This window comes from Nycticebus coucang, chromosome 21 (genome assembly GCF_027406575.1).
Source record: "Nycticebus coucang isolate mNycCou1 chromosome 21, mNycCou1.pri, whole genome shotgun sequence".
Classification (NCBI taxonomy): domain Eukaryota; kingdom Metazoa; phylum Chordata; class Mammalia; order Primates; family Lorisidae; genus Nycticebus; species Nycticebus coucang.
In genome coordinates this window covers 22,095,020-22,108,531 of record NC_069800.1, presented here as the reverse complement: position 1 = coordinate 22,108,531, position 13,512 = coordinate 22,095,020, and the positions used below count along the sequence as shown (strand labels likewise).

Genomic DNA, 13,512 nt, shown 5'->3' with positions numbered 1-13,512 from the left:
AAAGAAAACAGTATTATTGCCAGTCACTAATAAATCATACAAAGCGGCTTTTTGAACTAAACTTTATTTCATTCAATATGCTTCAAAAAATATCTACAAAGTGCCCATTTTGTTGAAGGCACTATTCCAAATGCTATTTTAAATATAAACCTGAAAAGTGGAAGAATGTCTTTCTCTCTCTCTATATATATATATGTGCATGTGTGCGTGTATATATACACGCGCATATATATATACACACGTGCATATATATATGTATGTGACATATATAATTTTAGAACGTGAGGACTTAGTTTTCATGCTTGGAAAGACATGATGGGCATGTGGCCTTGTGGGGAGAGATAAATACCAGCTAGAGAGCTAAATAATCCACTATTTTGAAAAAGTAGGCCTCCCTATTGACATTGTGTGCTTATTTTAAAAGACAGTTTGTTTTACAATTGGCAGAATTGCATACACTGCATCCCAGTGTTTACAGGCAGAGCAAGAGCAGACGCACCTGGCTGCCTGCCGAGGCCATGTCTTCATGCAGAGGGGAGCTTCAAGACTATCCCTTCTGAATCAAATCTAAGGAGGCTGGCAAAGCCTCTTCTTATCTTGTCTAGGTCATAACAGTAAGGGAAGCACTCCGTCTAAACACATAAATGTTGACCTTGTCCCTTGCTGTCACATTCCCTAGGCCGCATCCTGACCGTGTGAAAAGTCTCCTGAGAAACCATATGGAGTAATCAAAGAAACCAGCCCTGGGAATGAGACAGGAGGCCCTCCTTCAAAGTGTTTTGTTAGGATCCAACACTGATGCTCTTTAAAAAGCTTTGACTAGGTTGATGTTCAAGGATCTGCTCCTTTCCAAAGAGAAGAGAATGTTTAGGGAAGACATGTGGGTAGTTATATGGAAATTTGCTCTAGGAATATTGCCAACCTATTTGAGAACCATACCCTTGGGGCAGTGCCTGTGGCTCAACGGAGTAAGGCGCCAGCCCCATATGCCAAAGGTGGTGGGTTCAAACCCAGCCCTGGCCAAAAAAAAAAAAGAAAGAGAACCATACCCTTGCTGCTGAAGTGGATTTGTCTTGTGGACATTATATTAGTACAAATGCCACCACTTCTGGCCCTTATCGCATTAGGCATTCACTCATCCATCCATCTTCCAATCTTCATTTATCCTTTCAAAAACTTAATTGAAAGCTTTTCTCTTTCTCTGTCTCTTTCTCTCTATATATATTATTTATATATATTTATATATATGAGAGAATATGTTGGATATTACAAGTGATTCATAAATGAACAAACACAGTCCCTACATTTGCTCCCTAACAATGTTGCTGAGAAGGAATATATGTAAAGAGCAATAACATAGTGGGTGACAGGTGGGATAAAAGAAATAACAAAAAGAATTACAACGAAACAGAATAAAAGACATTATACCCAGTTCTCTAAAAAGGGTCTTGCAAACTTTTTCTTACCTAATCTTCACAACAGCACTATGAGGAAGGAATTATTACTATCTGACCCTAGTTAGTGGCCCTCAGAGTCAAGCAGCCAAGACTGGAATCCTTCTATAAGCAGCCTGAATCCAGTTCCCATGTGCTTGGCACTCTGCCTCTCTGGCGTAAAGAGGACGGTGAAAATGATAGAGGTCTCGTGAAAGATGGAGATGAGTCAGAGGCTGGGAGAATAATATGTGGAAGAGAATGGAGATGGGAACATCCAAGGTGTGTTCAGAAAATAAGAATTTAGGTCAGGTGCAGTGGCTCACGCCTGTAATCCTAGCACTCTGGGAGGCCAAGGTGGGTGAACTGCTTGAGCTCAGGAGTTTGAGACCAACTTGAATAAGAGCGAGACCCTGTCTCTAAAAATAGCCAGGCTTTGTAGTGGGCACTTGTAGTCCCAGTTACCTGGGAGGCTGAGGCAAGAGGATCAGTTGAGCCCAAGAGTTTGAGGTTGCTGTGAGCTACGATGCCACAGTACTCTATTGAGGGTGACAAAATAAGACTCTGTCTCAGGAAAAAAAAAAAAAAGAGAAAGAAAAGAAAATAGTAATTATATTAGCCAGGCATGGTGGCATGTGCCTGTAGTCCCAATTACTCAGGAGGCTGAGGCAGGAGGATGCTTGAGTCCAGGAATTTGACATTACTGTGAGCTAGGTTGAGGCCATGGCACTCTCGCCCAGGTGACAGAGTGAGACTCTGTCTCAGAAACGAGAAAATAGTAATTACTTCAGTATGGCTGAAATCAAATATCCAAAAGCTAAGACTTGCAAAACTAAGATGGGGTTATTATTATAAACAGTTTTGAATACCAGGCTGAGAACTTTTATTTTATTTGGTAGAAATAGAAGCCAGTGAAATGTGTGAGCATTAGGGAATCCTGAAGATAAAATAATCTAAAGTGTTAGTTGGATAAGAGAAAGTTATAGCAATATGTGATATACCAAATTAGAAAACATTAATACCAAAAATAATAGTCAGAATAGTATTTTTCTACTGAGAAAAAATATATCTCCACTGAGGCAAGGCCCAAATACGTCCCTAGGTAACCATGTAATTTATGCAAATCCTATCGTCTCCAGCTTTGGTTTCCTCACTCAGATTCTCCTTCTCTGTGCTCCCCGGGCACCCTGTCCTGTCTCTGTTGTGGTAGTCATTCCTTGATTTCGTTATCTGCATATTTTGTCTCTTCCAATGTTGAATGCTCTGAACTTAGCATAGTGTCTGCCACGTGGTCGGCACCCAGGGAACATTTCAGGTGTGTCTGAATGTTGGTAAACCTCTACACCAGGTAGGCTGGACTTTAACCCTTATGGATCCTTCTGGCTCTAGCATTATGATTTTAAGAAATCATTCTCAAATTCCAGTTTAATAATTTGGCTCTTAAATATCTTAAAATAGACAGTTCTGGAAAAAAAAATTTCATTGTGTTCAAAACTAGATTGAACTTTTAAAAGAAAATAATCTATTCTTCAGGAGTAAATAAAACTCCTGGAGTTTCCTCCCCTTCAATATAATGACCCCATACTAACCCCAAAGAATTAAGACTCTCTCTCACACACCCCTTCCCTGCATAGCTTACTTGGCCTTGCAATTGTCTTTCTTTTTAAATTTACCTTCCCTGAATACTATTGCTTCAATTGTATAAACAGTTATTAAGCACCATGCTATCTACTCTCATCAATATATATGAGCTAACCTGAGTTCTTGCTCTGAAATAGTTAAGATCAAGTATCTGTCCATCCATCCTTCTATCTTTCTTATAGTAAGCACCTCTCATCATATTTCACTGATTCTAAAATGTACGTCTCTCCCTACCCCATTTTAATTAATTAGGATACTTCTTACTATCAATGGCATATTATCATTTATATTCGCAGTTCTTTTCTTTCTCAGTAGAACATAAACTAATGTTGTAATCTTACAATTGATGGTGCCTTAGGATGAAGTATAGTATGTCGTAGGCATTATGTTAAGTGAAATTTGATTATTTAAGACCTTCTCTACTTTTTTTTTAATGAGCATGATTCTTCATTGGCTCTAAGAAAATTTTTAGTTTAATTAGTTTGTCCCATTTCCCCTAAAACGAAATGCCAAGAAAACGTATTGTTCTAAGAACAATTATGAACATGAACATTTCTATTATCCCAGGCTCTGTAGGTCATCCTGAACAGAGATGATCTTAGTTCTTTTCTCTCTATGGGTGGCAGGACAGACAAAGCAGTTGCCCTTACAATTTTTTTTTTTTCCCTTACAAATTTGATATTATTCCTCTGCCAGGTCTAATTTAATTTTGCAGTTTAATATGTACTCCCAAACCTCCCTTTCCTAATCCAATTCATTCTGAGCCCTTCCTGAGACATGCAAATGGCATTAAAATCTTTGTGCATAAAAATTAAGATAATGTAATCAAGAATTGCATATAAGGGCGGTGCCTGTGGCTCAGTGGGTAGGGCACTGGCCCCATATACCAAGGGTGGTGGGTTTGAGCCCAGCCCCGGCCAAACTGCAACAACAACAACAACAAAAATAGCTGGGCATTGTGGCGGGTGCCTGTAGTCCCAGCTACTCAGGAAGCTGAAGCAAGAGAATCGCCTAAGCCCAGAAGCTGGAGGTTGCCGTGAGCTGTGCGATGCCACGGCACTCTACTGAGGGCAATAAAGTGAGAGTCTGTCTCTACAAACTCCCTTTCTCCACCCCCCCCAAACAAACAAAAAGAATTGCACGTACAATATTTTTCAATAATTAAGAATTTGGTGAGGAGCAGGGTGAAGAAGTTATCTGTGAGGGCAACTCACGAGAGAGATTAGTTCAACCAAACAATGAGGAAGGGGTGAAAAAGCAAGCTACTTATTTCCAGGTATTCTGAAATGAAATTTGCTAAGCAATAAACTTCACATTTAAAGAGAGGCTCATACTAATAATTTTCTTTGGCTAACTGAAACATGAGTATATTGGCTTAGGTGGTAGTTTTCAGGGTGGGGAGCAACGTAGAATGTTTAGGATGCTAGCAGTCATTCATTCAAAAAGTATTTGATGAGTAATTCACACGTACCAGGCACTATTTTGATTATAGAATACATAGTAATAAGCAATTGTCTTTCTATTATGTGGAGACAGACAGTAAACAAGTACAGATCAATATGATTTAGGGAGTTACATGGGATATGAGAAAGATGAACACAGTGTGATAGGATAAGTGATGTAAGAGTACAGTTGATCAAGAAGATCATCTCTGAATAGAACTGCCATATGATCCAGCCATCCCACTACTGAGAATATATCCAAGGGAAATGAAATCTCTGTGTGGAAGAGATAGATGCACTCCCATGTTTATTGCAGCTCTTATTCACAACAGCCAAGATGTGAATAACTTCAGGATCCATCAGCAGACAAATGGATAAATAAAATGCTATGTATATACACAAGGGAATATTATTCAGTCATAAAAAGAATAAAATCCTGTCATTTGTGACAACATGGATAAATCTAGAAGACATTATGTTAAGTGAAATAAGCCAGACACATAAAAACAAATATTGCATGATCTCACTCATATGTGGAATCTAATAAAGTTGATCTCATAGAAGCAGACAGTAGGATAGTGGTTACCAGCGGCTGGGGAGAGGAGGTGGGAGGACATGGAGAGGTTAGTCAAAGGGTACAAAGTTACAGTTAGACAAGAAGAACCAGTTCTGGTGTTCTGGTGTTCAGTAGGGTGACTGTAGTTGACAATAATGTATATTTCAAAATAGTTAGAGGATACGATTTTGAATGTTCTCAGCACAAAGAAAGGATAAATGTTCAAGGTGATGGATTTGCTGATTACCCTGCTATGTTCATTACACAATGTCTACATGTACTGGAACGTGACATTGTACCCCACACATAGGTACAATTACTATCTGTCAATTAAAAGTAAAATAAAACTTACAAAAAAGAAATCTTCACTTGAGTAGGTGGGACCTGAAAGGATAAGAAGCCGGACACAAAAAGAGCTGCAGTAACAGCCTTTCAGGAAACCAACTTTTTTTCTTTCTCTGCCTTCTCCTCTCTGTATCTCCCCTGCCATTCTAAGTTGATTGTGCTACAAATAAGAATCAACTATTGAATCTATTAGTACATTCCAAGTCAATTCTTGAAACTAAATGGTAAGTGGCAAGAATGACCACAATACTTTATAGCTCTTCCCATCGTGAGGAGAAGCCCCGTAATCTTGCTCGGCTTGTGACTTGCTTTGGCCAAAAGAACATGGCAGAAGTGATTTTTCAGTTCTGAATCAGACCTGAAGAGACTTCTGCTCTTGTGTTCTTAGAACCTTTGACTGCCTTGTGGAAGGCTTGGACCAGTTGGCTAGAGAGTGAGACCACATGGAGAGAGGGCCCAGTCATTTCAGCTGTCACAAATGAAACCATCATAAACCAGCCAGCTGACTGCAGGAGCATGAGCACACCCAGCTAAGATTAGCTGAGCCTGGCCCAGACCAGAATTGCTCAGGTGACCCTGCCCAAAATTGCTGACCTGCCATAATCATGAATCAAATAATTGGTTCTTGTGTTAAGCTACCTAGGTTTGGGAGTGCTTTGTTATGCAGACTGAGCTAACTGACACATAAGCCAATCAATCTTAAATTTTGAAACTTTGAAATTTTGATTGGAGCCCTCCATATAAGTTCAAATTCATTAGACTGAGGGAAGCTGAAAGGACCAACCTGGGTTTGCCTTAGAGAGTACCTAAACCACTGGAATCGTTCTGGGATTAAATTTGCCTTCTTTGGATATCTGAATGGGAAGCAGGAGGCCTAACCCACTATCAGAAAGTTACAGCTGAAGGAACTTGAGAGATCATATCATTCTTTCTTCTTGCTTTATAAATGTGGAAACAGATTTTAGAAGCTGTCTCATTTATCTATTTGGCTTGGGTCAAAAGAAAAGTTTAATGAAAAGAGCACAGATTTTGAATTCTGAAGGCCCAAGTTCAAATTCTACTTCTTAAACAACCCCAGATGTGGGTCTTAAAGCAATTTACTTTCTTTCACCAGACAAAGCTTTGCCCCTGTAAGACAGGTATAATGAAACCTCTGCAAATGGCCCACCGAAGAGGTTGACTGGCCTCCTGGGTGATACTCAACTGGCTGGCTGTTGCACTACAGCTCTGGAATCCTTCAGTACCAGCCCTGGGTTTGCATTTACCTTCACCTGGAGGCAGTTGCACTTCCCATCTGGTGATCACAGTGGCTAGAGCTGACTGGACATACTTGACTGTGTAGGATTTTTCTGTACCGTGCAAAGATTGATATGCCTTTCCTACAAAACTGAGGTTTGGGTTCTGCCACACTCAATCACATTTCATGTTCATGGAAAATGAGGAACTCTTTCTAGCTAATGCATCCTTCAGTTAACATGAGAAACTCACTGTAGGCTGAAATCCGACACTGGAGTAATATTGTGAATCTAAAACTTCCCATTAAAGAATATAACATGTTGGTTATGATTAGGATTAAAAAGTCTAAAGATCTTCAATGGAGCTGTCTTGGGATGCATACGCTTATTTAAATTGCTACCTATTTATCATATTTTATGAAATTAACTTTGACATTTACCTGATATTTACTGTATCTCATATAAAATATGAATTACAGTACAAAAGACACATTCATAAAATAACAATATAAAGTGAAATGGAAAGTAATAACATCACTTTTTAATGCAACAGCCATATAAAGTAATTGTTTTTATCACTCAGGCAGATTGTGTTGAAAAAGTGTGTATGCTCCACTGACACAACGAGCATGTGGCGCCTGTGAATGACAAGAGTTGCAAGATCATCCTTTAAAAAGAATCTCAGGAACAACACAAAGTCCCAAAACTGCAGACGCTGGCACAGATGTGGAGAGAGGGGAGTGTGGGACTGAAAACTAATAGAACGTTTTTGGAAAGAAGTATGGAGAGTCTTCAAAGAACTGAAACTAGACCTCCCATTTGACCCCACAATCCTACTAATACGTGTCTACCCAGAATGAAAAAAAAATCTTTTTATAATAAGGACATTTGCACTAGACTATCACAGCTCAATTTATGAATGCTGAGATGTGGAAACAACCTAATGCCCAACAACCCAGGAATGGATTATCAAGCTGTGGTATATGTATACCATGGAATACTATTCAGCCATTAAAAAGATGGAGACTTGTGGGCGGCGCCTGTGGCTCGGTGAGTGAGGCGCCAGCCCCATATGCCGAGGGTGGCGGGTTCAAACCCAGCCCCGGCCAAACTGCAACAACAACAACAACAACAACAACAACAACAACAACAAAAAATAGCCGGGCATTGTGGCGGGCACCTGTAGTCCCAGCTGCTTGGGAGGCTGAGGCAAGAGAATCGCATAAGCCCAAGAGTTAGAGGTTGCTGTGAGCTGCATGATGCCACGGCACTCTACTGAGGGCAGTACAGTGAGACTCTGTCTCTACAAAAAAAAAAAAAAGATGGAGACTTTACATCTTTTGTATTAACCTGGATAGAGTTGGAACACATTCTCCTTAGTAAAGTATCACAAGAATGGAGAAGCAAGAACCCAATGTACTCAATTCCAATATGAAGCCAGTAGATGGTAAAATACATGCCCACAGAAGAGGAAAATTCAAATCAATTCAAGGTGGGGAACAAGGGAATGAGGGGAAGAGGGTAAGGAGGAAGGTGGAGGGGGATGGGGATGGGTGTGCTCCCACTTAATGGGCACAATGTTAGGGTGTATGGCCCATCTCTTGAGGGTGGGACACAATTATAAGAGGAGCTTTACTTAAGAAATGCAAACAATGTAACCTAATTTGTTGTACCCTCAATTAACCTGAAACAATTAAAAAAAAAAAAGAATCTCAGTTACTTCCCAGGTTTGTGGTGATCTAGGGCCTTGGAACCACTATTAGAATCTAGGCAAGAACTCATCCTGTGACCCTTGCTTCTTACTGAGGAGTTTCCCATATAGGTCAAATTCATTCGTTTTTTTTTCTCTGCTATAAATTTGAATAAGTTAATTAACCTTCTAACTTCACAGGGATAAGGTAAGGTTAAGAAAAATAATTAAAAAGAGCTTTGCAAATTTATAAATATATTTAATATATTTTAAATAATATTAAATGCAGTCTGTCCTCTGATTTAGGGGATAAAGTTGGTCGTTAGATTTCTTACTAGGAAACTCAAAGGTGGACTTTCTGCATCTTGCCTTTGGGAAAGAAGAATGTTCAAGGCTACCAGGTGGGGATATTCTCCTTGCCTAATCCCAGCCCAACAGTGTGCATGGGCAGGGAGAGGCTAGGTTTTGTTGGAACATGGATGCTTCCCTGACCCCACTCTTCTGAAAAGTTCCTACCTCTTTGTAACTAGGTTACAAAGGTTACCTGAAGGCAGATAGGAAAATGCTCCCTTTGGTGAACTTTGCTCCTCCTAAGAAGCTGGGAAGATTTGATCAAGGAAGCAGCAGTGGGGTCTCCCTGGCCACTCTCCTAACCTTCTCTCTTTCCTCCTTCAATGCCCCTCCAACTTTCCTCCTGTCCTCCACACCTCATATGACGGAACTCTCAGATTGACTTACGTAATAATCTTGATCTAGACCTTTTCTCCCAATTAGATGTAACTGTCCAAGAGATACCTAGGAGCAATGATTTTGAAATTGATTTTAGCAGCAGTATTACTTTAAAGAAAAGAAAACATTTACTTGATGATTTTACTGTAGTATGTAGATTCAGTTTGATGCGGTTGGCATGTATTGAAAGAATCAGGGAAACGTTCCAGACTCTATTTTTTATTGGGTAATTGGTTGCTGCTGGGCATATGGCTTCCTCGATCCATTAAGCTGGCCTGCTGGTGTACAGCAACAACTGTCACATAAACCTAGGGGCCTTAATTCTTGGCTATCAAAACTCATGCAAATGCTGTTCCAGTCCTCAAAACAGAACACTTCCAATCTTTGTAAGAGTTCATTCATATTAAAACTGACATCAGATGGTGCTTTTTTTCTATACTTAAAATTTAGGTTTTTTAGGAAATGAATTTTTCAGCAAGAAATGCAAAAAAAAAAATTCCTATTACTATGGCAACAAGCTCTACACTAGGTCTGGAACTACACTACACTGGAACTGTCAGCAGCAGGGGACAGAACAGGATTAGGGCTGTGTCTCTCTTCCTTCTCCCATTTAGTGTGGGGCCATGTTAATCCCTCTAAAACTCAGAGAGAAGGAAGATCTTGTTATTTTCATATTCTAAAAATTCAGTCTATTATGTATACATTACTTGTATCTGAACATCTCCTCTTTCTGCCAAAAATTTATAATACTGGTATATGTCCCAATCCAAAATCTCATTGTTAGCACTCAGATTTTCAGGTCTCTCAGTTAGTCTCACTTTTTCCACTGGAATACCTTCACTTTTTTCCAATTTGTCAGCAACTGTGAATAAAAACAAGCCAGAGAATAGCTACAAAACACAGGCTTCAAGAGATAGCAGTCAACTTAGAGAAAATATGGTTAGGCTTATTTTCTTAAATTGTGCAAAAATCTGGTACACAAACACAGAGGGAAGATCCATGGGAAATAGAAATTTATTTGCTGATTTTTGTTTACTGGGTTCTGAAAAAAACAAGAAAGTTACTCTTTGCAACCCATATAAATACTGCATCAACATATATCAGACTCTACTGAAGATCTTGTCTAAGGAGGCTCAAGGAAAGAGGAGATATTTGAGAACCCTCCTCTATTATTAACTTTTTCTGAGACTAAAACTACCATATAAAACTAATAATTACTATTGGCTTGGCACCTGTAGCTCAGTGGTTTTGGCTCCAGCCACATACACACTAGGTCTGGCAAGTTCAAACCCAGCCTGGGCCTGTTAAACAACAATGACAACTCCAAGAAAAAATAGCTGGGCATTGTTGTGGACACCTGTAGTCCTAGCTACTTGGGAAGCTGAGGTAACAGAATCGCATAAGTCCAAGAGTTAGAGGTTGCTATGAGCTGTGACACCACAGCACTCTACCCAGGGCGACATGTGAGACTCTGTCTCAAAAAAAAAATAGAAAAAGTAATAACTACTGTTTAATTATTTCATGTGGATAGTCTGAAAATAAACATAAAGATAAATATTCTTGAACACACCTAACAAAGTTTACAGTTTGAAATATGCACATAGTAATTCCAGTTTTATTAAGCATATGAAATGATCTTGTTATATATAGCATCTTTAACTTAAAAGTAGTTTGTTCTTGTTTTTTTTTTTTTTCTTAGATTCTGATAGTGTCAAAGATGTGTGTTTAGGTATTATTCTGAATACAAAAATTAATCAATTGACTTTACCTTATTCACCTTTTCAAAGACTTAATTTAAAACTCTATTATGTTCTTTGATTTGCAATTGGTTAAAAACAAAAACAAAAAGAAAACGAACTCTATTATATAGTCATATTCAGTGATGTTCCAAGACGAAATGTTACATATAACTTTGAAAATGATTCTAGGAACATATATTAGTTTCATACTCTATTTTTGTAGCAAAGGATAAGGTAATAGAATAATGACAGCTTGAATTGTCCTCAAATACAGTGATAGATATTCCCAATGTATGTGCCTCATTTTCATTTCTTTACCAAGTCATCCCATATTCTAAATGTTAGATTTAGGAAAATTGCTTAATATTTATTGGTGCTACATTCAAATTCTCAGTTAAGGAATTAACATTACAAGAACAAGTAAAACATAATTGTTTGAGGATATATATTAGCAAGAATAAAAGATAAGTACAGTCATTTAAAATTATTTGAAAATTAGCTATTAAGTAGAAATTGTACATTGCTTTAAAAGAATATTATAAAATAACAGATGTTAAAAACATAGACGTTTAGTATTTGCATATATGTATGTCAACTAGTATTTATCTTTTTAATTGCTTGGCAATTTGTTTATGTTAAAATAAATTATGAGGTTTACTCACTATAATCTGCCACTTTCTTGTAATGATTTAAGGCAACTTCACAATTCTGTAGAACATTGATTCCTGACAAATATCTGTACCCCTAAAACACAGGCATATATATTTTTAATATTCAGACAATGCCATATTTGTAGTATACCAATTTGGTTCCAAGAATATTTAATTTACAAACCAAAATCATCTGGGACATCATGCTTCCTCCAGCACTGCCAAAGGTGTAATATATCAATGCCTAAAGTAAAAAATATTGGTCATCTAAATTTGAAATTCAGACCATCAGTTACTATTTTATTCTCAGCCTAGTAATGACCCTTGAGCTACTCCAAAATAAATTTCAAATTTCACTCTCTTCGTCTATGAAGATGGCTGCCATTTATTGAGGGGTTTATCAAGCTGTGGAGTCTGTGATAAGGCCATTGGCTATTTCATTATATCCCTATGAAGCAGATGTTATTACTTTCAATAAAGAACCTGAAATATGAGACTTTAAGAGACTTACGGTAGAAGAATGCTAAATTGCTCTATTGAAGTTGTGCTTTCAACTACCACACCAGACTGGACTTCCTTTCTTTGAAGAGTCAATTCTCTATTTAATATCATTTTAAAGAAATCAGTTTTGTTCCAGAAAAAAAAAATAGAGCAACTTTACCTTGGCTTGATCATATTCCATTCCTATTCCATAAGAAGACAAAAATCCTAATGCCTAAAGCACAAAAAAAAAAAAAAAAAGAAACTCAAATCAATTTATTTCACAATTATTCTTTTTTTCCATAATTATTCTTATCTATATAGATAAGTGGTATTTTAAATGTCCAACAATAATTTGTATTATTAATTTATTTCTTATATCATGATAAAGTGTCTTTTTTGCATTTTTGAAAAGGCCTCAAGAATTTGGGAAAGATCACAATAATAGAAAGTTTATATAATATATGAGAATATGGGCTAATTTTTACTGTACTTTAGTATAAATTATAATAATAAAACCAATGAATTTTCTGTGCTTTCCTTTTTGAAAAGGAAAATCTTTCCTTTGATTTTAAAGTTTAAATTTGGATATTTTCCTTCATATTTTTAAAATAAAATATGGATATAAAATATTCAAACAATAAAGAATATATTGAATAAAAAATGAAAGTTTGCTCACAGAGCAAGTGGTAGAATAGGAAGTCTCAGACAGGGACAGAGACTTAACAACATTTCCCACAGGAACGCTGACTTAACAACATATTGTCCAGAAAGCCTTCATAAGAACTCCAGAACAGGTTAAGAATTCATATTATTGCAGGCAAGCTCAAAGTCAAGAACAGTCCATTGAAACAGGTAAGAGAAACCATTTCATTTCATGCACGATCACTCCCACTCCAAGCCAGCACAGATTAGTGCTATTAGGAGAAAAAGCCCAACTAATAGCTTCTACTTTGGGAAATAAAGAGAAGATGGAACACATGTCCAGTGTTTTGGCTTTTCAGGGGACTGCCCATGTGTTGGTTTTTGTCTCACTTAATTCAGAATGCTGATGAAACAAGCATACTTTTGATCTCTGAGGGCTCAAAGGACAAAAGAGAGCTCAGTGTTTTATTGCTGTGCCAGAGAACCTGTATCACAGACTGACAGCAGAGGGAACAGAGATTATAAACTCTTGAAAAATAAATCTGCATGTCTCATTAATTGGGAAATTATAGGCACAAACACAGAGAAGACATATCCCCAACAAAGATCTGGGAGACACCCAGAATTTCTCACTGTGCTGATTGGTGAAGTTCTTCTCTTGTGTAAAGCTAGTCTATAAAGACTTGGAGAGGTGGCTGTTTTTTTTCAAATGCAGAAATCACAGCAAATTAATTGATTAAAATAAAAATAACGAGGCACACTAAGAAAGAGGAAAACATGGCCCAACTAAAGGATCAAAATAAATCTCACAAAACCAACCTTAAAGAAGTGGCAATCTATAAATGACCTAATAGAGAATTCAGAATAATCTTGAAGAAGCTGAGTACACCACAAAAGAACACAGAAAACAAAATTAAATCAGGAAAA

The 13,512-nt window shown here is 37.6% G+C and overlaps 1 protein-coding gene across 3 annotated transcripts in view; it reads right to left on the bottom strand.

Annotated features, from left to right (window-relative positions):
- The window catches only part of SEL1L2 (SEL1L2 adaptor subunit of ERAD E3 ligase), an 81,781-nt gene that overhangs the window by 41,964 nt on the left and 26,305 nt on the right, over window positions 1-13,512 (bottom strand). For 2 of the 3 annotated variants that reach the window (XM_053574295.1, XM_053574296.1), the window contains exons 3-7: window positions 12,122-12,175; window positions 11,645-11,704; window positions 11,473-11,554; window positions 9,779-9,933; window positions 9,081-9,137 (exon numbers count right to left, since the gene is read on the bottom strand). In XM_053574295.1, the coding sequence (XP_053430270.1) occupies window positions 9,081-9,137; window positions 9,779-9,933; window positions 11,473-11,554; window positions 11,645-11,704; window positions 12,122-12,175 (408 nt within the window). The remainder of the gene's footprint in view (window positions 1-9,080; window positions 9,138-9,778; window positions 9,934-11,472; window positions 11,555-11,644; window positions 11,705-12,121; window positions 12,176-13,512) is intronic. The other variant, XM_053574294.1, reaches the window with a different exon arrangement.